The sequence below is a fragment of the Gracilinanus agilis genome, chromosome X (genome assembly GCF_016433145.1).
Source record: "Gracilinanus agilis isolate LMUSP501 chromosome X, AgileGrace, whole genome shotgun sequence".
Taxonomy (NCBI): domain Eukaryota; kingdom Metazoa; phylum Chordata; class Mammalia; order Didelphimorphia; family Didelphidae; genus Gracilinanus; species Gracilinanus agilis.
In genome coordinates, this window is record NC_058136.1 from 36,219,357 (window position 1) to 36,244,328 (window position 24,972).

Sequence of the window (24,972 nt, forward strand, 5' to 3'; positions counted from 1 at the left end):
TTTAGATAGTATCATGAAATCCATTCACTGCTTCGATCATTGGGTAAAATGTTAGTAGACCTAGAGTGACAGAAATCTGAAAAAAGAGGCAGACTTACATGTAAATAGTTTTAAATTTGCCACTTTTACCACAGTTGGAGAGTGCCACTTCAAATGTAAATGATACTGGACGGTTAGCCTTTTCTTCATTTGGAGAACTGACTAGGTGACTCCATGAGAGGACAGCTGATCTTGCTTGAATGTTAGAAACCTAATAGAAATCGTGAAAATTGGGAATGAAAATTCAGGTTTCCATTACATAAAAATATGAGAAAGCCTTCCTTTGTCATATACCAGATTCCTTTATTTTCTCATCTAAACTATGAAGCACTTTGTACTATGCTAGGTTAGATGCTGGGGATTCAAAGACCAAAACAATCTAGGGTCCCTGCTCTCTTGAACTTTCCATTGGGGAAGAGAAGAGAGATACAGTATGAAAAAAGATCATTTAGTCCAGTGGCCTCAGTTTGAGAGAGAAGAAAGTTGAAGCCCTTTTCTCCAGCTTAAGTGACTTTCTTATTACTTTTTCATAATCACATGGGCAGTTACTTCTGCAGGACGGCCAGAAGGTGGGAGATGCACACAGCGGCCCAGCTTTGTGGGGAAATGCCTGTGGCTTGCAATATCAGCTCAATCCAACCTGAGCCCTTCCTTCAAACTCCCTAATTTCTAAATTCCCTCATTCTAGGATGCTTCCTTGACACTGCCAAGAAACTGTGGTGAGGGCTGATTGTGCTTGTTATAAAACTCTTTAGAATCTTTAAGGATATGAAATCACTTCTTTATTTTCTGCAAACTTGTATTCTGAGAGAACTTTCTTACCAAGGCTTACTGTTATACAAACCGGAATTAAAAAAAGAACCCTGCCCCCATCTGTTGGGCCTGGCCTTCTTAGTTTGCTTTGCTAGCTCATCATCCACCTTCTACCTCCAGGTGTGGGTATTCCTTGCAGCTCTCTCCTGGGCCCGCTATCCTTCCTCCCTCGGTACTCCTTCTCTACATTCTCCCTTGAGCTTCGTTACCATATCGCCTTATTGGACATTTCCACCTGACTACTCCAGAGACATGTCGACCAGGTCTAAAACCCAATTCATTCTATTTCCCTAAACCCTCCCCTCTTCTCTACTTCCCTGTTTTTGTCAGAGGCCTCACCATCCTTCCAGTCTTCTAGTTCTCAATCTCCCTGTTCTCCTGGCCTCTTTACTCTTCCTCACTCTACGTGTCTAGTCAGTTGCCAGATCTTGCCATTTCTATCCTTGAAACATCTCTGGCGTGTGACCCCTTTTCTCCATTCCCCTCGCTGCCACTTTAGTTCAGACCCTTGCACCTCTAGTCTAAGTTATTACAGTAGCCTCCTAATTGGTCTCTGGCTCAAGCTTCTCCCCATTCCAGTCCATCCTACACACTGTGCCAGTCATTTTCCTTAGGTGCAGATCTGACCATGTAAGCCCCCTATGTAATCAACTCCCTCTCTTGGTTTCCTGTTGCTTTTAGGATAAAATATATACTCCTCTGTTTAGCTTTTCAGATTCAAAACAACCTAGCTTCAGCTTTTCTTTCCAGTCTCATTACCAGCTCTCCTGTATTCCACCATCCAGCCAACCCAGCCTCCTCTTTGCTCTTCACACATGACACTCCCACCTCAGTGTCTTTGCATTGGCTCTTACCTCTGCCTCCTAGAGAGTGTCTCTCTTCTTTTAAGATGCCCCTCAGGGATGCTTTCTTGATGTCCTTAAGCCACTAGTGTCCCATCCCTCCCAGACCACCTTGTATTTAACTACCTTGTATCTCTCTGTTTTTATCCACCTTCTACTTGTGCTGAATACGTCTTTACAGGGACTCTTTGTCTCCCCCATTGGAATGTAAGCTAAATGAGAGTAGGGGTTCTTTCATTCTTTGCACTCGGCATATCCCCAGCATCAGGCATAGCCGAGTGGTTGAAAAAGCTGACTTCATTCCAAATAAAACTCATCTACTGTGTAATTCAAGAGAGAAATAAAATACTCTAGTCAAAAGCCAAACATGCCTCAATGTGCAAAGCAGAAAGGTGTATTTATGGTAAACTTTTTTTCTAGATTAATTTGGGCACTAATTTAGAGTCATTATCCATTTAAATTGGAGTACTGTATTTCATCACTTTAGATCATTTCTAACAAGGCATTAGTATGATTACTATTTAGCATTTAAATAGTGCTTTGATAAGTGATCACAGAATACTTTAAGTATACTTTTTTGAGGGGACTAGGTCATTATGAGGAAATTAAGGTACTAATTTCAAGTGATTTGCTCCAAGTCACGGTAAATAGACTGTTCAGATATATCCGAACGTTCGGGAATCTATTAGAAATGGAGCAACTCCTTTCCATAGGTGGAAAGTCAACCTTTCTCTAATGCAACCCATAAAATGTTAGGGAAAACATTTAAAATTCAGTAGTCTGATGGGGGAAAGCTTTGGCATTGTTCTGAATTAATTCTTGAAGATTTTTGTTTCTCACTCAATTCAAGTCAAATGTTTTCTTTTTCTCCCTGTACATCTTTAGATCATAGACAAGCAGTGTGGCATAGTGGATAGAGGGCTGGCCTCAAAGCCAGGAAGACCTGGGCCCAAGTCTCCCCCTCACCCATACATACTTGCTGTGCGACCCTGGGCAAGTCACTTAACCAAATGCTCAGGATTCTAGGCAATTCTCTGAATCTATAAGTTGTAGAAAAGGGACTGACCTGCATTGGATATGTGGAGTTTCCTCAACTGGGAGTGCCCTGTACGAGTGATGGGCAAAAGTTTTAAAGATGGGGCCAAAGGAAAGGAAATGCTCCTCTGTCAGTCTGTTTCTAAGGCAACTCTTTTGAAGTTTTATTGTATCGTATCCTACTCGTTGTAGTCATCAGATTAGGAATAATGTCGATGGCCAGATAGAACATTTCAGAGGGCCACCGTTTGCCCATCCCTGCCCTATACCAATGAAAACACAGGTTTATCATCTCCCTCTTATCTAGAACATCAGATGACTGGAGGTGGAAGCTCTGTGTTATCCAGTTCTAGGCATGATATCTCATTTATAAAATGCTTTCCAATTTATACAGTGACTCCCTCACCATAAAACTGTGAGGTATGAGATAAGGCAAGGATTATCATCTCCTTTTCATGTCTGAGGAAGCTGAGGTTTGGGGAAGATGCTTGATTTACTAGAGGTAACACAGCTAGTAAGGGCCAAAGTGTGAGGCCTTAAAGTCAGGTCTTCCTTCTGACCCCAACTGCAGGATTGTTTTATACTATGTCAGTGCAACCTCGCTATACAGTAGACCCAAATGAAATTTATTCATTAAATAATAAAACAACTAACCCTTGCTTTAGCACATGACTTTACATTTTTGTGTATTACACTGGTGGAGAAAAAGCACGATTGGATCCGGAAAAAAGCAATCTGAATTATTTTTAAAAAATGAATGAAAAGTAAGTCTGGAGAGACTATTTAGCATTACTTACTATAGGTTTTCCAGTGCTAAACAGGTCCTGCAATTCTTTAATTTCTTTTTCAGGTTCTAGGAAAAAAATACACACACACACACACACACACACAAATAGATTGTTACAAGGAAAAAAGCAGATACTTGTGTATTACCTAATTATAACCACAAGATGGAATCAGATTCATTAGGAGCTCTTCACCAAAGGGCTTTTTATTAATCATCTAATTGCCAGTCGTACTCCTAACCCGAAGTATAATAGCATAGAATCTAAAAAGCCAAAAGCTGCCCTAAATGAATAATGTTATGGAAACCATTTCTAATCCATGCTACACAAAGGGGCATGGTTTTCCAATATGAGCATCTCTTCTAATTAACTTTGGTTGAGCAAAAAAACTTTATATGAAGATAAACTGTCAAATGAAAACATGTCTGTTTCTTATTAGGCTTGGTTAATTTCCAATAGTGAGTGCTATTCATATTGGTGGTGTACTCCACACAGGTTCAGTTTTAAGGGGGATGTAGTATAAAAAGAAATGTAAATCAGAGGATTTGAGGTTTATGGATTGTAAACACCAAAAACAAAATCCAGAAGAAAAAAACCCCAAGTCCCCAGAGTACTTTTTTAGGCTGTGTGAATGTTGCCATTCATTTCTCCAATAGCACTTTCTTTCAATAAAACTAACTAAGCACACAAATCCACCATACTAAAGATAAAAATCCAGGAATGTTTTGAAGCTGCACAACAGGGGCAGCCTTGTTTTTCTGGGTGGTATTCGTGGTTTGCTTTTTAAAGCCAAGGCAGCACACCTGTAACCTCCTAAATTACCTGTTTCTATTAGGATTATTGCAGGAGGGACTTCTTATGCTATCAAAAGAGTCATCCAATTTGCACGTGTGAAATGAAAGGCCCCCAGTTGGTTAAGAGTAAATGAAAATTGACAGTAATGTGGTTAATCTTTTTGATTTCAGAAAGCACTGGAAAATCTCCAGGGTAGACTATGTTGAAAAGGTCTGATGAACTTTTCAAAGTGTTAACAAGACAGTCTTCATGTCCTCTATAAAGGAATCAAATTGAAGGGAAAAGGTGCTCATTCAGAAGGCTTTCGGTAGCCTAGAGAGAATATGTGCTATTCCAGAACGGCTCAAAAATCACCCTATGATCTGACAGGCAGAACCTGGACAAAATACGAGTATTTTGATTTTCTGTCTCATGAGGGAAATGTTTCTACTTTTATCCCAGAGGCATAGTTATGGATAGTATTAAAGCGTTTTGAAATCTATGCCATAAATGAACGTTTTGAGATCTCGTCTGGGCACAGTCCCCAGAGACCAAAGGAAAACTCCATCTGGATTACAAGTTGCTCTTTCGGTAGCTACCGACCCATCCTCAGTATAAGAGTGAATGTCACAGAAAATAGCTATGTGAGTGTTCTCTTTATTATGGTGACTTTCTAGCGGGTCTTAAAGAAAATACTCAATGCACTAGTCAGTAGCTACAACTTTATTCTATCAAAGTGTTAAAACCTCACATCAAACAAAAGCAGAAAGCCCATCAGAGTTATTACTAGGATTATGCAAAGGTTAGACACCAAAGGCACCAAGCCTGGTACAAATCCCTTCTAGCACTATAAGCCACGACTCGAGGGCCTGCTCTGACAGACATGCCACGTTGCTTGCTGATATGCCATTTTCTGTACATCCCAATCTCAAAGTCCTCACCTCCCACACAACACAGTTCAGCTGAGTTCTTACTTCCTCTAGCGATACGGGACAAGTGGCCCAAAGGGTCAGTTGTTTTATTTTCAAGCTGTCAGTGGTGGAAATGCACCTTGTGCTTGCTTTCCTCTATAGCATTCTTAGAGAAGATGACTTAGAGAATGCAGATAACCCTGAGAAGCCCACTGTGGCGCCTTCCATAACTCTACACGGTCACTATATGCCTCACCCATGCAGCTTTTACTTTTCTGTGTATCAATATGTCGGTATCCCTCTGATTCTCATGAGGATCCTTGTCCTGTCGCTCTCCTCTTCACCGAGCTATTTAGAATTCTCCTGGGTGCACTGCTATTAGAGTGGAGTGAGCATTAACAGTTTGGGCAAAGAAGAAGGCATCCAGAGAGACGAGGCACAGACCCAGTCACGCCATTCCTGTTCTCTATTCTCAGAGTACCTGAAAGGTGGGAACTACCCATTAAGTCTATACAAAGTGGACGATAGCAATATGAAGTCCACCTAACTATAACTGTGTTCCCCCAAACTGACGTGAGTCGAATTCTGTTTCAGGGAAACAGGGCATCAATAGCATGAGCTATTAGGGACGTCAAAGACCAGTCATTCAAGCTCTTTTACTTTACGACCTACCTCCAGCCCAGAGAGGGTCACTCAAATAAAACTGAGATCTCTTGATCCAATGATCTTTTCAGTAAACTCTACCATCCAGTAAACTCATACCATACCATGGACAGTCAATATTTATGAAACATTTTGAACTTTTCAACAAAATACAAAAGATATTTTCAAAACATTTAGAGCTGGACTACCTCAGATGTTTGAAATGCATTTTGGGCCAGGTAGGTTCTCCCTCACATACCTTTTTCTTCTTTAATATTTTCTCTTTTAAACTATTTTAAATGGAGTGTTTGAACCCTGACACTTCCCTTTTTGGGTCTTTGTTTCTAACCTGATTCTACTTCTAGACCTGGAATGGGGCTATTGATCAGTTATGCTGAAACTAGGAGGGAGGTGGGACTCTTCTAGGGCAACAACATCAATCCTATATTCCCTGGGAGGTTTAGGAGGAAGCTTCTTTAGAAGCAGCTTGACATTAGTTCTCTTTGGTTATCATCCTGCGTTATTCTACAAACAAAATCCTTTCAAGAAGTGCTCGAAGCATAGCCCTACAAGGCCCTAAGTATCCCATTCTACAAGCAGTTTCCCTCTCTCTACATTTCTTTGCCTTTTGAAAAAGTATAAGATTAGTGGTCAATTTTCACATCTTATTATAAAAAAACTTCAATTAACCAGAATGCATTGGGGAGAAGGTTAACTGAAAATTAACCAGTAAATCATTTTTCTTTCAATTCTAGTTGAAAATATTTCTCAACTCTAAAAATAAGCTTTATTCTCTTTGTAAGTACAATATATCAACATACCTTTAAATTCAGGTCTGCTGGAATAATCTACAGTATTGTAGGAAGGTATAAAATTAGACTGAATGTATGTTAATCCTAGAAAAAGACTTTTAAAATAACTCTCTAGGGGCAGCAGCCAGGTGACATAGTGAATAGAGCGTCAGGCCCGGAGTTGGGAGGATCTGGGTTCAAATCTGGTTTCCGATACCTCCTGGGTGACCCTGGGCAAGTCACTTAACCTTGTTTGTTTAGCCCCTTACCCTTCTGTCTTAAGTTGTTACTAGGATGGAAAGTAAGAAATTAAAAACAAAAAGCAAAGCAACTATCTGAAAACAGTTTCTCTTAGATAATTTCAATCTTTTAAAAATTAGATAGAAAAAAGATTAATTGAGCATTCTTTTTTTTAACACATACCTTCTGTCTTGGAGCCAGTACTGTGTATTGGCTCCAAGGCAGAAGAGTGGTAAGGGTAGACAATGGGAGTCAAGTGACTTGTCCAGGGTCACACAGCTGGGAAGTATCTGAGGCCAGATTTGAACCCAGGACCTCCTGTCTCTAGGCCTGGCTCTCAATCCACTGAGCTACCCAGCTGCCCCCGAGCATTCTTTTTTAATGAAAATATTGTTGTACTACGATAAAGTTGATGACAATTAATGACACTCCTGTTGGCAAGATTTGACATGCATTGATCTCACCAGCGTGAGTACTTTTTTATCTGGACAAAGAACAACCATGCCTTCTTAGCTGGTGGCATTCTAGATCTCATCCATCTTTTGATGAGCCCTCCACAAAAGCTTTACCTAAAGTGCTGGGGGTTGGAATATTTTGTGGCTCTCTGGGTAGCCATCTGCCATCCCTTCCTCTTGCTACATGATTGTCCGATCTCTTTTCCCAAACACATGTGCTCTTGATTTCTTTTACACCATTTCTCCCACCCAAGACTTTAGTTCTATAATAACTTTATATTTACCATGGACCTTTCCATTGCCTTCTGGGTCACCTGTAAATCTGATTTTTTAGTGATTGTGGCATTTCCAAATTTGCAGAAGAATACAGCTCTTTGAAAGACAGGTTTTGGTGGCAGGGAACAGCTTGGAATCACTGAAAGAGCTACACAGATTCTTGAAAGGACTCCAGCTCATTTCTTCAATTCTGGGACCAGCTCACTGTCTGTCTGCATTGCCTAAGATAATATAACCGCTAGCATTTATAGAGCATTTTAAGGTTAGCAAAGTGCTCTACTTAGATTATTTCGTTTGATTCTCACAACAACACTGGGGCATAGGCACTACCGTTATCTCCATTTTATAGATGAGAAAACAGGCCGAGAGAGGTAGTGATTGTCACAAGGTTACCTAGCTGGTAAGTGTCTGAGGTGGGATTTGAATTCAGGTTTTCCTGACTTTGGATCCGACCCTACATCAACTAGCAATCTCATCTCATAAGGCCGCTTGTTCAGTCTGGAAACAGATTTTCTTTATTAGCTTGGCTTTTTCCTATGAAGATTGCTAGGCTAATCTCTTAAATAACCATGAAGCTCTTTGAGGAAGCCTTATTTAATACATTTACCAAGTCATCGACCAAAAGGAACACTGGGAGAATCTCATCATCTAAAGGGAAACCTGCTTCCTTTTAGTCTTTGCAGAGGGCATTTTCAGTGACAATTAAGACCACTTTTCTTAAGCATATATCTTTGTGCCCATTTTATCCTTGCTTGATAGTGACAACTTTTAGGAGTCAGTCAAATCCTGGTTCTAAGTGATAAAATGGATAAAGTTCTGGAACCAGGAGTCTGGGTTCAAATCCCACTTCTAATGCTTTCTGGTCCTAGGAAGTCCCTTACCCTTCTGTGCCTCAGTTTCTTCTATAAAATGAGGGAATTGGATTCAGTGGCCTCCTGAGGTCCCCTTCCAGGGGCTCCAGCTACCAAGGAAGCTTGTTTATCTTTACATATGCACGGGAGCCACTTCTAGACCTCATCCTCCAAAATGGAGAGAACTAGATTAGAGTCTGTTAACTCTCGAACTGGGGTGGTGGTTTCCTGTCTCTCGTACATCTTGGCTGTGTGGCCCTGGACAAGTTGTTTACTTGTACTCCAGGTAACTCAAACTATAAATTTCAGAGCAGTTTCTGAGCTGTCTGGTTAGACTGAATTTTCTCCTCAGGATTCTTTGAGAAGACAAGTGGTCTGTTCCCATCCCAGCTCTCCACTTCTATGAAACCAAGTTCAGGAGCCTGGGGGTCCATTGCCTATTTTTGTACTGGCCCCAGCTAAAAAGGGTTTCTATATGGTCCTCAGGCTACACTCTGCTAGCCCCCTGATCAAGAGGCTTGCTTAATGAAGAGAGAACCAGCCATAAAGTCTGAAGGTCATGGATTCCAGAGGCCCTCCCTACCACAAAGTACTGGCTTCCTGACCATAAGGAATCCACTTATCTACCACTCTCAGGCCACTCTCTGAGAGCGCTGCATGTGTTGGTAGGCGGAGCTCCCCACCTGGTGGCAGTCACAGTTGCAGGCCAGTGTAGACCAGACAGCATGACCTCTCTGGACAACACAAAAGAAATCCAAATTCCCAACAGCCAGCTAAATATCTCATCTGCCTAAGTGTCGTTAGCTCCTGTTTTTCCAACTGCCGGCTTCAGAAATGGGAGGGGGCAGTAGATGCCTTTTGGCTTTCTATCACAATTGTTCTAGAAAGAAAACCACTTCCCCTTCCAGACTGATAACCACTAACTTGTAAAGATGCTTTTTCCATTTCTGCCAGAGGCCACATTCAGATTCTTTTTGGGCCAAACATGTAACATTTCACTGGCATAGGGAACTCAAGAAGATGCAACTTAATGGATCTCCCCAATAATTTCTAGTTATCAGACTTGCTCAGGGTCCCACAAATGGCATGAATCAGAGGTAACACTCAAACCCAAGTATTCCAGACTCTAGGCTTTCTCTTTATCCTCTCAATTTGCACCTTAGGGTCCCCATCAATTTCAGGCCATACTCAGCTGGTCATAGGATACAGGGCCAGGGCCTGGGATTTCACTTCTATGGAGAATTCCCTAATGAAGACATTCCCTCTATCAATATAAGTCAGCACCTTCTTGGAAACTGAGTTTACAGTTGCCTAGGGCACTGAGGGCCAGGCTAAGTTACTTGCCCAGGGGTTACACAGCCAGTTGTGGGTGAGAGGCAAGACTTGACTCAAGTCTTCATGGATCTAAGGCCAACTCTCTAGCTTCTATTACCATGCTGACTCTAGGTAACAACCACTTCCTTAGAATCCTTTTGTTTTGACAGTTGACATGGAAGTCGTGTCCAGCAAATTCTGTTTAGGTTTTTTTAGAATAAATAGTTTAGAGGTAACTCTGGGCCTAGAGATGGAAGGTCTTGAGTTTGAATCTGGCCCCAGACACTTCCTCACTGTGTGACCCTAGGCAAATCACTTAACCCCCATTGCCTAGCCCTTGTGGCACTTCTGCCTTGGATATGATTCTAAGATAGAGGTAAGGGTTAAAAAAAAAGAATAAGTGATTTATATGCTCCTTTTGAACATCTAGTTTCTGCTGCTTTTTTCTTTGCCCTTTTCTAAATTGCCCTGATATGCAATTTTGCAGGCAATGCTCTTAACCTGCATGTCTCTGAACAAATCTTCTGGTCCTGCCAGGCTAATTATGGTCCCCTACTATCATATACTAAGTGAAGGCTGTGACCTGTTTCCAGCTGCCTATTTGAAATGGAAAATTTTCAAACCACTTAGTGGAAATAGTTAGGTTGTCAATTTAAAAAGCACACAAAAGGAGAAGGGGGCCATTTAATTATGGTGGTGTACATTAAGTGCCTCTCATGTCCTATATGTCAGCTTGTCCAGTCCAGCCATGTGTGGCATTCCTCATGTGGAAGAAAGCGAGGGTTTACTGAGGACAAAAGAGGTATCCCCTAAAGGAAATATATCCCTGAATACTAAGCTGAAGATTAAAAGTCCAATAGTTCTTTGTCCTAGATGATTCAAGAACTCAAAATGCAGAAGATAATCCCTTATTCTCATTATTCCCTCTTTTTCTCCTCTCTCCCAAAGTGAGTATCTCTGGCCTAGCTCGTGCTGTTCTATAACCATACGGGCTACTTGAGATGGTGTTGGCAAAAACATTTTCTAAGAGGTATAGTAACACAGAGGCCTCCAGAACCTTCTGCACTATTGTTCTCCAAGGAACTGGGAATACATTAGGAATACTGCAGCAAGGTAAAAGGAGGAAACAATTGAAGTTTCACAATTCTTACTTTTGGCTTAGCCTGGAGGAAACCAGATTTTTACGACTAAGCTCCCAAACTTGCAGCAGTACTTCCCACAGCTACCAGTGTTGGGGCAATAATGAATGCATAATGAACGTTAGCACTGAGGCTTCCATTCCTCTGATTTCTTTCAAGCTTACAGCTTGGGTCTATGCTAATTGGTGAGGGTGCCTTCATCAGGAGAAAAGAAGCAGGCGAGAGGGGAAAAAAGATGGGAAAAAATGGAGGGTGATGGGGGCAAAGGATAATAAACAGGGGCGTATCAGATCACTCAGAAGGACAGACACAGCAGGCTCCAAACAGGTTACAGGACCAAAATGATAGCATCATTCTTTGACATGTGGGTATGGTGATACTGACCCACTGTGAGCAGGGCCTGCAGGATTCTTAGTCTTTTCCTCCAGCACCAATGATTGAGTGCTCTCTGATCTTCGTACACATTTGTGAGACAGCTGGCATTGTTAGGGTACCCCGGGACTGTGGAAAATCACAGCGCTAACTGGCCTGTCCACAAATCCAACATCTGATCATGGCCTCCTAACACCACACAATATCTAAACAAGCAAACTGGCTCTAGCTGACTTGAGAGCTCTAGTACCAACCAACAACAAAAAGAGGTGCTTATTTAAGCTTCTCATCCCTCAGAGAACCATTCATTTCAATTAAAAAAAACATTCAATTCAACAAACACTCAAAAGATTCATTAGTTTGCTTAGAGAAAGTGGTAGAAGCTCTTTTATCTGGCCTAATCCAGCCTCCTCACTACTGAAGGGGAACTTCAGAATGGAGCAAAGAAAACCACTGATGGCTTGCCTACCATATTGGGGTCAACCCTAAATCAGGGTTCCCTTTCACTGAGTTGAATAACTTCTGATGAGAACCAAACTGAAAGACGACAGGATAAGGGTAGGTTCTGGGTTGGAAACAAAATTATAGTGTTAGCTAAGAACGCTGAAAATTCACCTCAGACTGGAAGAGCAATTTAACTGGAGTTAAAACAGTGGTGGTTACCAGAGCACCTTGTTTAGGATATTCCTGGCATTCAGAGTTGATTGGGAAGACACAAAAGCAGTTGGCTTGATACCTGATCCTGTGATAGGGAGCTTTTATGATGGATGGAGAATTTACATTGCCAGTGGTGCGAACTGAACTAGGTTTTCTGTTTGTGTTATTTAGACCAGGCTGAGTGAGGCCAGGGGATGGTGGGAGGGGGTTCTTTATGCTTTTGCATGAGGAATTCCCCTGACCCCGTTTGCTGTAAAACCATAGGTGTCTCTGGGATAGTTACTAGGAATCCTTGCAGCAGACACATAACCTTTCACCACCACCACCGCCCTCCTCTCTGACTGACTCTCTCTCTCTCTCTCTCTCTCTCTCTCTCTCTCTCTCTCTCCCTTCCTTCTTCCCTTCCTCTCTCCTTCTCCCTCTTTCTAACATACATACATACACACACACACACACACACACATATTCCTACAGCTAACCACAAACCTTTCAAATTGTGGCTAGCATCCTCAATACTGGAGAGCAGTTTTCCCTTTGTAATATAAATTCAGTTATCTGTGCAGTAAACAGGAAATCATTTATTTTTAAAACTCATAAGGCCTTTTGTAAAAAAACAATGAAACAAAAGCTCATTTTCCATGCAGTTTGTCTTGCTGTGTTGGAGAACATTCTTAGGTTTTTGAAATTCTCATTAGGAAACCAAGTGGCTTCTATTTGCACCTTCTGGGGTGTGACATTCCAATCCTGCTGACTATCATTACGTATCTCTTGTCCTTCCCTGGAGCAGGAAGCACTCTAGCACTGACAAGTTGATGAACTGGATAATGTTTTAAGGCTTTGTGAAATGACAGCTATAAATCAAAAATCAAAACATTAGCAAACCTACAAAAACCAAAGGGGCCCAATAATAGCAAATTAACTAAACTCTCATGAATGGGCTAGGAATTGGGATTAAGTCTGAACTGATTTTATTGGAGGAAACTTCTTTCAAAATGGGGACTCGCATAATGACATTTGGCAAATGTTTCTGTGGAGAAAATAGATGTTCAGCTTTTTCCAAACACTTTTGCAATTATATAAAAAGCAAACAAAACCCATGCCCCTCAGTTTTGCAAAGTGGCCCCATTTTTCTCTCTCCCTTGCCAATGTGAGATTAAATAGTAATCACATAATGGGTACATGCCTTTAACAAACTAATTTTGGGTCTTCTTTTCACCCAGGCCCATTGGTTACATCACAGGGCTCCACTTAAGGAAGCCAGTAATAATCGACACGTAGCAGGAGGCACAAGTGGTATTCACTACTGGCATTTACAGCCATGTAAAGTGGGCAATTTCTTTGGCACAGTAACTTCCCCAGGTTTTAAGAGGCTCCTCCCCCTGTTTATGGCTTAGCTCAAAGGAATCATCTCAAGAATCTGAGAATAAGAGGACTGAGAGGGAGAAGTGTGGGGACATCATGGTCCTGTGGCTCCTCAATTTGTCATTTACTCTTTTTTTTTAAACCCTTAACTTCTGTGTATTGGCTCCTTGGTGGAAGAGTGGCAAGGGTGGGCAATGGGGGTCAAGTGACTTGCCCAGGGTCACCCAGCTGGGAAGTGTCTGAGGCCGGATTTGAACCCAGGACCTCCCGTCTCTAGACCTGACTCTCAATCCACTGAGCTACCCAGCTGCCCCTGTCATTTACTCTTTGACAATAAGGTAGTCGGTAAGAGGACTGGCCTTACCTGCAGCTTTTGCTTCTTCTGGTGTGTTGTCCTTGGCTTTTCCACTCTCTTTCTGCTTAGCAGGTTCTTCTACCACATACTGCCCCTTTCCATATCCGTTCTCAGCATTCGCATTGTAAGAACTTTGACCTTTGGATAGCGAAGAAGGTGGAACGCCAGATTTGTTGTTGTTATTGTTATGCCCAATAGCATGTCTGTCTTTGATTCTTTTCTTCAAGTGCTCCTGCATTTTGCCTGTTCTTTCATCTCGAGGAATATAATGCGTTCTCCCATGGGAACGGGATTCTAAAACAGACCAGTGTTTGAAACCCCTTGTTTACATACGTAAATGAGGACCCAGAGGCTGACAGAAGTGACACTTTCACTTCTAGAATACTTTCACTCTGCTTCAATTTTGATTCCATTCTGGAAAAATGCCTCCCCGAACATCAAGATGCAAGGAAAGGAGTAAAGGTGACAGGTAATAGGACCTCCAAGAGCTTTCGAAAGCTCACTCTACATCTTTAATAGATAAAATGGTTCGATGAGTGGGCAACATGGTTTGTAGAGCCACAAGGTGAAAAAAGTAAGTAGCAAGTACAGCTTGCAGTAAAGTACATTAAACACTCTTGGGAAATTGCATCAATGGGAATTTTCACTTATGACACACAATCATTTTTGCCAGCACAACATGCAATAAATAATCATTTCTTGAAGTCTTACCTCCCTCTTGGCTTTTTTGAACAATTATCCAAGCTCAAAGGTACTGATTACAACAAACTGAAAACATTTTCTATTAAGAACAAACAACCTTACCATATTCATGGTACATGCGTAGTTGTGGCAGTGGTGGTGGTGGTGGTGGTGGTGGCGGCATTGGATGTTGGTGCATATACTGGGGTGGATGCAATTCAGATCCTGGAACTGGGGGGTACATGGGATGGGCAAGTAGAGGAGGAGGGTGTGGATGCATGTAATGTTGCATATGTGGAGGAGGATGCATGGCAGGGTGGTAATCAGTAGAATGTGGCAAAATTACTATTTTTCGAACTCCATTTTCTTCCACCACCTGAGAGAGAACACAGGACAGGGTCATATTACAAGAGAATAACATACTTCCATACGACTTTTATTTTTAAGCTTTAGATTTGTCATCTCATAACCTTTATCTCTGAGAAACTTGGTGAATGAGAAGTGCACTAACACACAGGGACTTGCTCTCTTCCCTCGGAAAGTAGATCTTGGGCCCAAATCACCATTTAGCACTTGACAAAAGAGAATTCCTTAATGGAGGCAAACCATGCTACAGTGACTTATTTGGAGCCATTCCTAATTCGCCATGTAGAAGATGTGACTAAGTCACTATAGCAAAGTGAGGATACTGGGAAGCAGAGTGTTTCACCTGCCCACAAAGCTTTTCTACTAGATGGAACAGCAGAGTCCTTGAGATCAGAGGCTTCTTGCACTCCTCCAAAGGACCTAGGAACCATACTGCTTTATTGCGAGAATGGGATAAGAAGGTGGCTCTTTGCTCTGATAGCAAATGGGTTAAATTTCCTTCGGTTGCTTAAAATTACACAGAATTAAAATTAAATTAAAGGAATAAAACATTTTTCATTTCTGACAAATTAAAAGTACTACTAGAAAAATTAGGAAAACAGAGTTTACATCACCATATATCGAAAGTAATGCTTACATTATTATCAACAAACCTGCCAAATCTTAAGAACTGGCTAAAATTGCTTTATAAATCAGGTGAAAGGCAGTATAGTGTAGTGGATAGAGAGAGGCCTCTAAGCCCTGGGATCAAGTCCTGTGACCCTGGACAAGTCACCGAACCTCTTAGTGATCTAGGCCAGTGATGTCAGACTCCATTAGAAACAGGGTTATCTTATCTGGTTAGAAGGAAGCCTGGGGCTGCATACTGGCTTAGTTTAGAATGTAACGTTCTATCGATGTCTTACTGTATTTTTCTTTATTGTGTTAACTATTTCCCAATGACATTCGAGTCTGGTTCCACCTGCATTAGGGAGTATTGGGGTCATGATGTGATGCGGCCATGTTTGATGCCCAAGCCTACGATTCTAGGTTGCACAGAAGGTGCTGACTTGCCTTGGTAGAAGGAATTTCCTCACTTGGCTATTCCCGTAACAGTGAAATCATAGATGCAGTTCCTACCTTATCCTTTCAATCATCTGAGAGTATTTTTTTCTCAGCCTCATCAAGTTAGGTTATTCTAAATAAGCAGAAATGAACTCACTACCTCATAGGGATGTTTTGATGACTGTGATTGATATGCTGTGATTTATAATGAATTGTGAATTTCCTAGAGTTACATGTAGAAAACCATTTGTTTAGTTTTCAACGTTCTTATGAGACTCTCTGCTACAAACATATTTAGCTTGTCTTTAAAGCAAAACAAAACTCATAGCACTTCCTGTTTGATTCAACAGGAATTACAGACATGGAAATGGTAGTTATGCCAAAATGAAGTCTTAAATTCTTTGTCACAATGACAAAGTGTGATGACCCTAGAGAAATTTAGCAAAAGGAAATGTGTCAAGTTCAGAGAATATTATGAAAGTGGTCAGAGACCTTTGAGACACTTCATATTGTTAATGACATTTTGTGCCCACACACATTATATACACATTTGAAAATACTGTCAAGTTGTTTATATATGTAATTTGTTCTAAATCTTTCAAGAAACTAATTTCCTCTAACCCTATCTTGACATGGATCAGAGTTCAGCAACACTGCCTTGATTAGCTCTTCCATTTCTGGATGAAAAGACCAAACATCACAAAGCTGAATTTCCTTCCCCCCAACCTTGGCTCTCACACCATACACTGGCATTTTCCCCTGCCTCACTTCTAACAGGACTTTCAGCAGGAAATATTCTCTCTACAACCAAGAAGCACAGGCCTTTGGATACAAGCAGCTTCCAACTGCTTTGCAAACATGGGCAGACATTTGTCTCCCTTTGCTCCAGAGGTTTTTAATCTGAACTCCAGTTCCCTAGTTTTCTCGGGTTTCTTCTTCCTGACAGATCACATAAATGTCTGCATCCAACAAACACTCTTAGTGGCCACCTGACCCCCATCACTAATTGGTGCAGCCACTATAAACCCCCATCTTTCACCTACTTTTGCTCTCCTGGGGATTTTTAATCCCCTCAGATGTCTTCCTCACTCTGATTTCTACTACTACTATGGCTAATGCTATTAAAACTTTGAAAAAGCATTTAAATCAAAAAATAGTTATCACCATAGATTAACAGGATCAAGTGTCCACTAATGCTTTAAGTGAAGGCTCCAGGTATAAAGGCAAGTCTATTTCAGATGGAAACATTACAGTGGGGAGATGGAAACAACAAGATGTGCCCTTTAAGCATGATAAAATATTGGCACATGAAGTATTAGGCAACTCAGACCACTATCTACAAGGGCACATTATGATGAGCTTTACTTTTTTCAAGGTTCCCATTTGGTCGGACCTACGAATTCTCAAGGTTGCATTTAATGATACATTTTATTTAGAATTCTAGGGAAAATTTCCTCTGAAACTCCCTAAATGTCTTTAGCATTATTCAAAGCAAATTTTATCAGCACTGTTTGATACCATGTCCTAAAGGGAACAGATTCACTAACAGAAATACTGCACTGCTACTTAAACTAGTACATCTCTTATTTTTCCTTAGCTTCAAAGTCCTCCATGTAGGCCCAGCTTTGAATTCATTACATAAAAGTTCGGATTTACGGCCCCGAGTACCCTATGGGAGGACTGGTGAAATGATACTATGGTTACTGCTTTGCAATCTATTGACAAATGTTTTAGTGAAAAACTAATCGGTTTTCCCAAATTCACTCACTACGAGAATAGAAAGAACATTAAATATTTTACATAATTGCTTTTCTTTTAATTAAATTGAGATTATAAGTTCTCTTTGAGAGCAGGGACTGTTTTTCATTACTGTATACTTCACTAAGGCCTACCACAGAGCCTTGGCATTTAGTATTTGTTGAATGAATGAATAATCTCCAAAAATTCTTTGACACAAAATACCAAATGAAATCTTATGACATACCTGAGACATGTAACCAGGAGGAACAAATATTGGTGGCATAGAGCCATTTAGTGACATCATAGGAACATGGGCTGGTCCTAAAGCAAAATGATTAAAAATGTTAATATTAAATCAACACAGGACCATATTACTATAATAGCATACTTCCACATTATTTTTCCTAAAAATAATAAAGGCTAGGATTGTACTCCAGAAAATATGGCTCTTTAAGACAATGCCATTTTCTACAAAATCTTAAATGACTTTTAACTCCAGGCCATTTTTGTTGCCAGCACCAAAATTCACTTTATAACTTAATATATTATCATTTATAAGTAGCAAATTACTAAACAAGAGATCCAGTGCCAGTCATATAACAAGTGCCTGAACTTACCCTTTCTTTACTAGTGGTGGTGAAATGGAGAGAACACTGGGGGTGAGTTCAGATTCAGGGCCTATTTAATTAGCCATTTGAGCATGGCCAAGCCACTTAAAGTTCTTTAAGCCTCAGTCATTTTTAAAACACAGAAAGTAATACTCGCACTGGCTACCTCATAGGGGTGGTGGGAAGAAAGCATTTTTGAAACTATAAAGGCCTCTGAAATTGGGACCTTTTATTATTCAGTCATTTTGGTCCTGCCCAACTCTTTGTGACCCCATGTGGGGTTTTCTTAACAATGATACTGGAGTGGTTTGCCACTCATTTACAGCTCATTTTACAGATGAGGAAACTGAGGCAAACAAAGTTAAGTGATTTGCCCAGGTTCACCCAGCTAAAAAGTATTTGAGGTCAGATTTGAATTCAGGAAGATGAGTCTTCCTCACTATAGACCTGGCACTCTATCTACTGAGCCCTCTAGCCATTTCTAGAACCTATATAAGAAAATGACTGAAAATGTGACAAAGCATGGAGATGCTATTTCGTTGTCTCTAACAGAAATGGTGCATAAACTAGTGTTTAGCCCTAAAAATATGAACTCCATCTTGGTTTTGAAATCCTAGAATGGTCACATACCTACAAAGTTTTTTTCTTAAATTATCTAAAGTACTCACAGTCAAAATCAAAAAGTCTTTTTCATATGTGAACAATAGCTGAGGTTTTCAATGGAGTAAGAGTAGTGAATGCGGTATCCAAGAAAGCAAATTTGATCATTAAGAGAGGCCAGGCATCTAGGAATAAGAAGCCAACAGTCCCATTGCCCTCTGTTCTGGGCAGACATCAGAATAACTGACCGGAAGGACCTTAATCTGCAGAAGCCGCCAGCAAGACCTGAATCTGGAGCCTTGGCTGTTCTGCTAAACATAATAAACCTTCAACTAAGGTCTCTGTTAACCCAAGAATGATTAAGCAGCTTTGATACAGCTACATCAAAACATATAAATGTTTCTCAAATCTTTTCATGCTATTAGATACACTACATTGGGTTTCATCCAAATACCACCATTTGATTCAACTGTCACTTACCTTGGATACACTGAATGTGTCCATCCTCAGTTCTAATGGTGAATGTTTCTCCTGGATTCACCTGGACCAATATTACCTACAAAAGAGATCTATAAGGTTAAGGGTGTTGTCCTTAATGACTAGATAAGAGTCTGTCTTTGTTCATTTATCTTATGAGAGTCTTGGGACGGTCAAGGGGACCCACTGGGAACAGTCCAGATCTCAAGGGAAGAAAAAATAGGCCAGTTGAATTAACCCAGAGGAGAAATTAAAAAGGCCAACTCCTTTAAATACATGCAGTTCCTTTCACTGCACCTCTCTAGCTAAAAACGGGAAGTCATCATAATTCAGGATCAGCACATGAGCATTTCTCATCAGAAAACAGGTGCCTAAAGGTTTAAAGACAAAACCTGAATTCCTTTTTTGCTACAGAACCTCAGCATAGTTGATGAACTAGAGACTATATGGTCACCTAGCAGATTCTCTGTACTGGGCCAGCAGCTCTGACTAATGACCAACAAAATGGGCACTGACAGTGCCTTCCATATGTACACTGGTGCGGCTGGGGACAAACAGTGAAGTTGGATGACTGCTTAAATAAAGTCATTTTTATCTTGCCTTCTCTTTAATAAGCTGATAGCAAAGCTAAAAGCTGAAGGGACTCTTTCTGCATTTCACTGAATTTTCATTTGTTAAAACACATTTTATTGGTGTCTTTGGTCTTTAACAACAGTCTCTTCTTGGCCACCCCTATTCCAACCGAAACTTCCCCTGTGACAAAGAAAATTGGTTAAACTAAAGCATTCAATGCTGAAAGCCTTATCTGACAATGTATAGGATAGCTCAACCTGGTAGTCCCCTCCTACCCTTCTGCTGTAAGGGAGGTTTCATTTCATTGTGGCTATGAAGTGAGGGCCTGACATTCCACGTGTAAAGTTGGATTTCTTGGGGAGGCATTAATCTGTATATAAAGATGCCTTCAGGCTGCACATTGACTTATTTTAAAAATGTAATATTATCTCTATTTTATTGTATTTTTATTTATTTTGTGAAATAGTTCCCAATGACATTTTAATTTGGTTTGGGCAGCATTAGGGGTTGCATGTTTTTCTAGCCTGGCAACATATCTCTAGAGGTGCATTAATCAACCAAAAGAAACGGACAAAAATCAAGTCTAAGGTATGATGTTTTTATGAAATCATCATAATTGGAAGTTCCTCTTAGCTAATTCTCTAAGCCAGTGATGGGCAAACTATGGCCTGTGGGCCAGATGCGGCCCCCTGAAATGTTCTATCCAGCCAACCAACATTATTCCTACTCTGACGACTACAATGAGTAGGATACAGTACGATGAAACTTGGAAAGAGTTGCCTTAGAGACAGACTGACAGAGGAGCATCTCCTTTCCTTTGGGGCCCCCTCTTTAAAAAGCTTACCCAGCACTGCTTTAAGCTAAAGTCACTGCTGTTTCAAAGGGAACTTTAGACATAGAACATTTAAACTGAACAACTATGAAATTGTCTGAAGGAGTCAATCAGTTATATTCTACATGGGTAGTTAGGTGGCATATTGGAACTTAGAGCCTTGAGCTTAGAATCGAGACCTGGGTTTAAATAAGGCCTCAGACACTTCCTAGCTGGGCAAGTCAATTAAATTCTCTGAACCTTGGTTTCCTCATCTGCGAAATGAATACCAACCTTCCAGAGCTGCTCTGAGGATGTAATGGGCTAACATGAAATATGCTTGGTAAACCTTAAAGTGGTAGATGCATGTTTACTCTCATTATTGTATACATGACACAAGAAGAAAGTTAAGGCAACTCAAATTTTCGAGAATGAATATCATCACTTTTGCAATGTCATCACACGGGAGTCTAAAAGAGAAGCCACATCAATTCAGATGACCCCTCTGATTTCGGATGACAGCAGAAGGATCAGTTCTTTACACCAAGGCAGACTGTTTCCACACAGGAATAAAACTCAACCTGCTGGAATCCCCCAAAGAATTCCAAGTACAGTGGAAAGAGTTGGAGACACAGATTGTGATTCTTTATCTATGTGACTTTGGTAAGGACAATTCACCCCACTGGGCTCCAGCTTTCTCATCTATAAAAAAAAATTTGACACTAGGATGATTTCTAATGTACCTTTCACCTTTACATTCAAGGAGTTCTATCTTTAGCCAGGTAGAAAACGGTGATCATCTTACCAATCAACATGGAATGATATAGGCCATTGGGACAGAGAGGAAGTTATTCAAAATATAAAATGTCTTTGAGACAAGTAAAAGTTGGTTTTAAAAGTCAACTTGACAGTTAAAGAGCTGTTTTATAAACATTTACACTTCAAAAGACTGCACTACTGTTCCCTGAATGAACCTATTATTTAGGCAAGAAAAAACTTCCTTGATCTTCGGTTCTTCTAATGCATCTTCTTTTTATAAGTAGAAGCTGTATTTTCAATAACATTACCTACTTTGCCAGCTATTGAAGACACTATGACGTCCAGGCAATTCTATAGAAGAGGCATTGTAAAATAATGGAGAGTTTACTCCTTTGTAAAGTGAAGGGAGTGGATTAGATGACTCCCTTGCAGCTCTAAATTTAGGAATAGCCCATGCTGGGTTAAGGACTGGAATATTATGTAGATAACTAGTGCAAACATTATCTTAACACGTCTCTTTCCCTAAAGGCTTTTGGTCAGCTTATTACAAGTAATAATTTTTAAAAAACATTTTAAATTTGCAATGAAAATTTATGGCATACTGATATTCCACCTAGGTCCCATTAGCCACCCCTCACCTGATGGGCACCTACTTAAATTAAATCAAATTAAATTTAAAAAATTAGTTTTTTGCTACTTCAAAAATGTCCTGCTAGGAATACTGTAGTATTGATGAGGCCTTTCTTTCTGTCTTTGACCTCCTACATATGTTAGCAATGGGATTTCTTAGTCAAAAGGCTTAGGCATTCTATTCCCCGCCTTTTTTTAACCCTTACCTTGTCTTAGAATCAATACTCTGTATTGGTTCTAAGGCAGAAGAGCAGTAAGGGCTAGGCAATGGGAGTTAAGTGATGTGCTCAGGGTCACACAGCTGGGAAAGTATCTGAGGCCAGATTTGAACCTAGGACCTCCTGTCTCTAGGCCTGGCTCTCAATCCACTGAGCCACCTAGCTGCCCCCTCTAGTCCCTTTTTAAAAAGCATAATTCCAAATTGCTTTCTGTAATGGCTGGATCAAATCACTGTTCACCAACAGTGTATTAGTGTGCCTGTCTTCCCACAGATCCTCTAACATTGACCATTTCCATATTTTGCAGTCTTTGCCCATTTGCCAAGTATTAGAGATCTCAGGAGTTGTTTTAATTTGCATTTTTCTTATTAGTAGAATTTGGAGCTATCTTTCATGTGGTTAATAGTTTGCAATTCTTCTTTTGCAAAGTTTATTCATATTTTCTGATCACTTATACAATGAGGAATAGCCTTAAAAAACCCTTACCTTTTGTCTTTGGAATGAAACTGAATGAAACTAAAACTGAAGAGTGGCAAGGGCTCTGCAATTGGGGGTTAATTGACTTGCCAGGGTCAGACAGCTAGGAAGTGTGTGAGGCCAGACTTTAACCCAGGCCCTCCCAACTCCGGGCCTGGTGCTCTATCCTCTCTGCTACCTAACTGCCCCTGAGGAATAGCTTTGGACATTCATTTCCTATATGTTAGTTACCAGACTTTTATTGGTAACAGCAAAATATTTAAAAATATATTACATATATATGTGAATATCACATACGCATACACATATACTTCCTTCTTTCCTATGGAAATATCTAATCACCTTTAAATAAACATTTTCTAACATTTTGGAGCAAGTGCAAAGTTGTTACCCATTAGGGGCACCAAGCCTTATTACATATTTGGACAAAGTTTACCCACAAGTAGATAGAACTAAAGAGACGTCTTTGGAAATGAGTGCGGACGATGATCAGCATTGATAAAGGAACGATAAGTATAATACCGTTGGTATTGGTGACTTAAGAAGAGCAGAGGACATGGACTAATTGTTGGGATGCTGTGCCAAAGAAAGGGTTTTGATGTCATGTTGTTGACATGAATTTTATGGAATAACACTTAAGCTAGGCTTAAAAGCCCCCAAATTTGAAAAGAATACTTATTCTCACCTGTTGCATGCTGTCCCCATTTACCATATGAGGAGGAAGAGGCATGTCATTCACAACAGTTGTAGGTTCTACAGTAGGAGCCTGTTCAGCCATAATACATAAAGGGACTGTTTTTCACATTGATTAGCCTGTAAGAAGAAATGAAGCCTTAGGTTAATTCAATGAAGTTTCTCTCTCTTTCCTAAAAAGTCATTTTTCAAAATACTCTAGAAAGTAGCAATTTTTAAGAAATTCGCTTACAGAAAACAGTTTTATAAAAATTGCTTTTAATAATAATATTATATAATAGTAATAATAAAAGACTTACTAAATAAAGGTATATGCATACATGTATACATATGTGTATACCTCTGGGTGTATATATATAAAATTTAAGCCTTACCACCACCACATGAGGTAGGTACTAATATCAATAGCAATCAAACATGCACCTGCCATGTGCGAGGAGGCAATGTGCTAAGCTCAAGATACAGAGACAAAAGGGACACAGTCCCTGCTCCCAAAGAGCTTACATTCTAATGGGGGAGACAGTACATAGAAAAGGAATACAAGGTCAGTTTGAGAGCAGGGGCCCTGCTAACGTTGGAGATCAGGGAATATTTCATTAAAAAGAAGGTCACACTTGAGCTGTGTGTTGAAGGAAACCAGGGATCCTAAGGAGGCAGAGGTGAGGCGAAAGCAAATTCTAAGCATGGGGTGGGGTATGTTGTGTAGCGTGTGTGGAACATCAAGTAGGCTGGTAGAGCTGGAATGTAGAGTGTGAAGAGGGAAGGAAAGATAGGAAGGGGCCAGATCGTCAAGACCTTTAAATGTCAAGCAGAGGAGTTGATAGTTGATGCTAGATGCAACAGAGAGGGAGTTTGCTGCTAGCACTCTAGGAAAATCACTTTGGTAGCTAAGTGGGCAGTGCCCTGGAGTGGGTGAAGGCTGAGGCAGAGACCTCAAGCAACAGGAGGCTATTGCAATAGTCAAGGTGAGAGTGGATGAGGGCCTGAATGAGGGTGAGTGGTACAAAGGACATGAATGAGAGATAATCTGAGAAAGAAATACCCAGATTTGGTAATTGATTGGATATAGGCAGCGAGGAAGAAGGATAAGTCAAGAGTGAGAGGTTGTGAGATTACTTCTGTTTTATAGGTGACGAAATAGGCTTGGAGAGGATAAAAGAGTTGTCCATGGTTACACAACAAGGACGTGTCAGAGGCGAAATATGAACTCAGTTTTTCCTAACCCCAGGCTCAGCACAATCACAGATTTTGGTTCTTTTCTATATACCTCATATACCTGTGAGAAGAGGCAGCCCATGTGGCTCCATTTCAGAGAGTGACAAATAGTTGTAACAGCAATTAAATAAGATAGATACAAGCAGGTGATTCCCAAGAACACTTCATTTCTAAGTCTCCTAAGATCAATACAGATTTCAGCAACATGTGTGTAGGACCCACTGCTTGTGATAAAGGTTTAATAGTGGCATGGCCCCCCAAAAAGCCAGATTTCTTCTTACTCTAAGGCTATTCATTAAATCAAACTGCATCAGCTAAACTAGAATTTAGATCAGGATACTAGAAGTTTCTAATACCAGCCCTTGCTTATCTTACAGGACTGGTGTAAAAATATAACAAAGTAAGTAAAATGGAAACTATAACATGC

At 40.4% G+C, this 24,972-nt stretch overlaps 1 protein-coding gene across 1 annotated transcript in view; it reads right to left on the reverse strand.

The window, feature by feature from the left end:
• The window catches only part of LOC123253405 (fibronectin type-III domain-containing protein 3a-like), a 53,143-nt gene extending 29,728 nt beyond the window's left edge, over positions 1-23,415 (reverse strand). The window contains exons 1-7 of the mRNA XM_044682602.1: positions 23,323-23,415; positions 19,173-19,248; positions 17,729-17,805; positions 14,458-14,710; positions 13,663-13,947; positions 3,527-3,582; positions 99-250 (exon numbers count right to left, since the gene is read on the reverse strand). Coding sequence (XP_044538537.1) covers positions 99-250; positions 3,527-3,582; positions 13,663-13,947; positions 14,458-14,710; positions 17,729-17,805; positions 19,173-19,248; positions 23,323-23,415 — 992 coding nt within the window. The remainder of the gene's footprint in view (positions 1-98; positions 251-3,526; positions 3,583-13,662; positions 13,948-14,457; positions 14,711-17,728; positions 17,806-19,172; positions 19,249-23,322) is intronic.
• Positions 23,416-24,972: the final 1,557 nt, after the last annotated feature.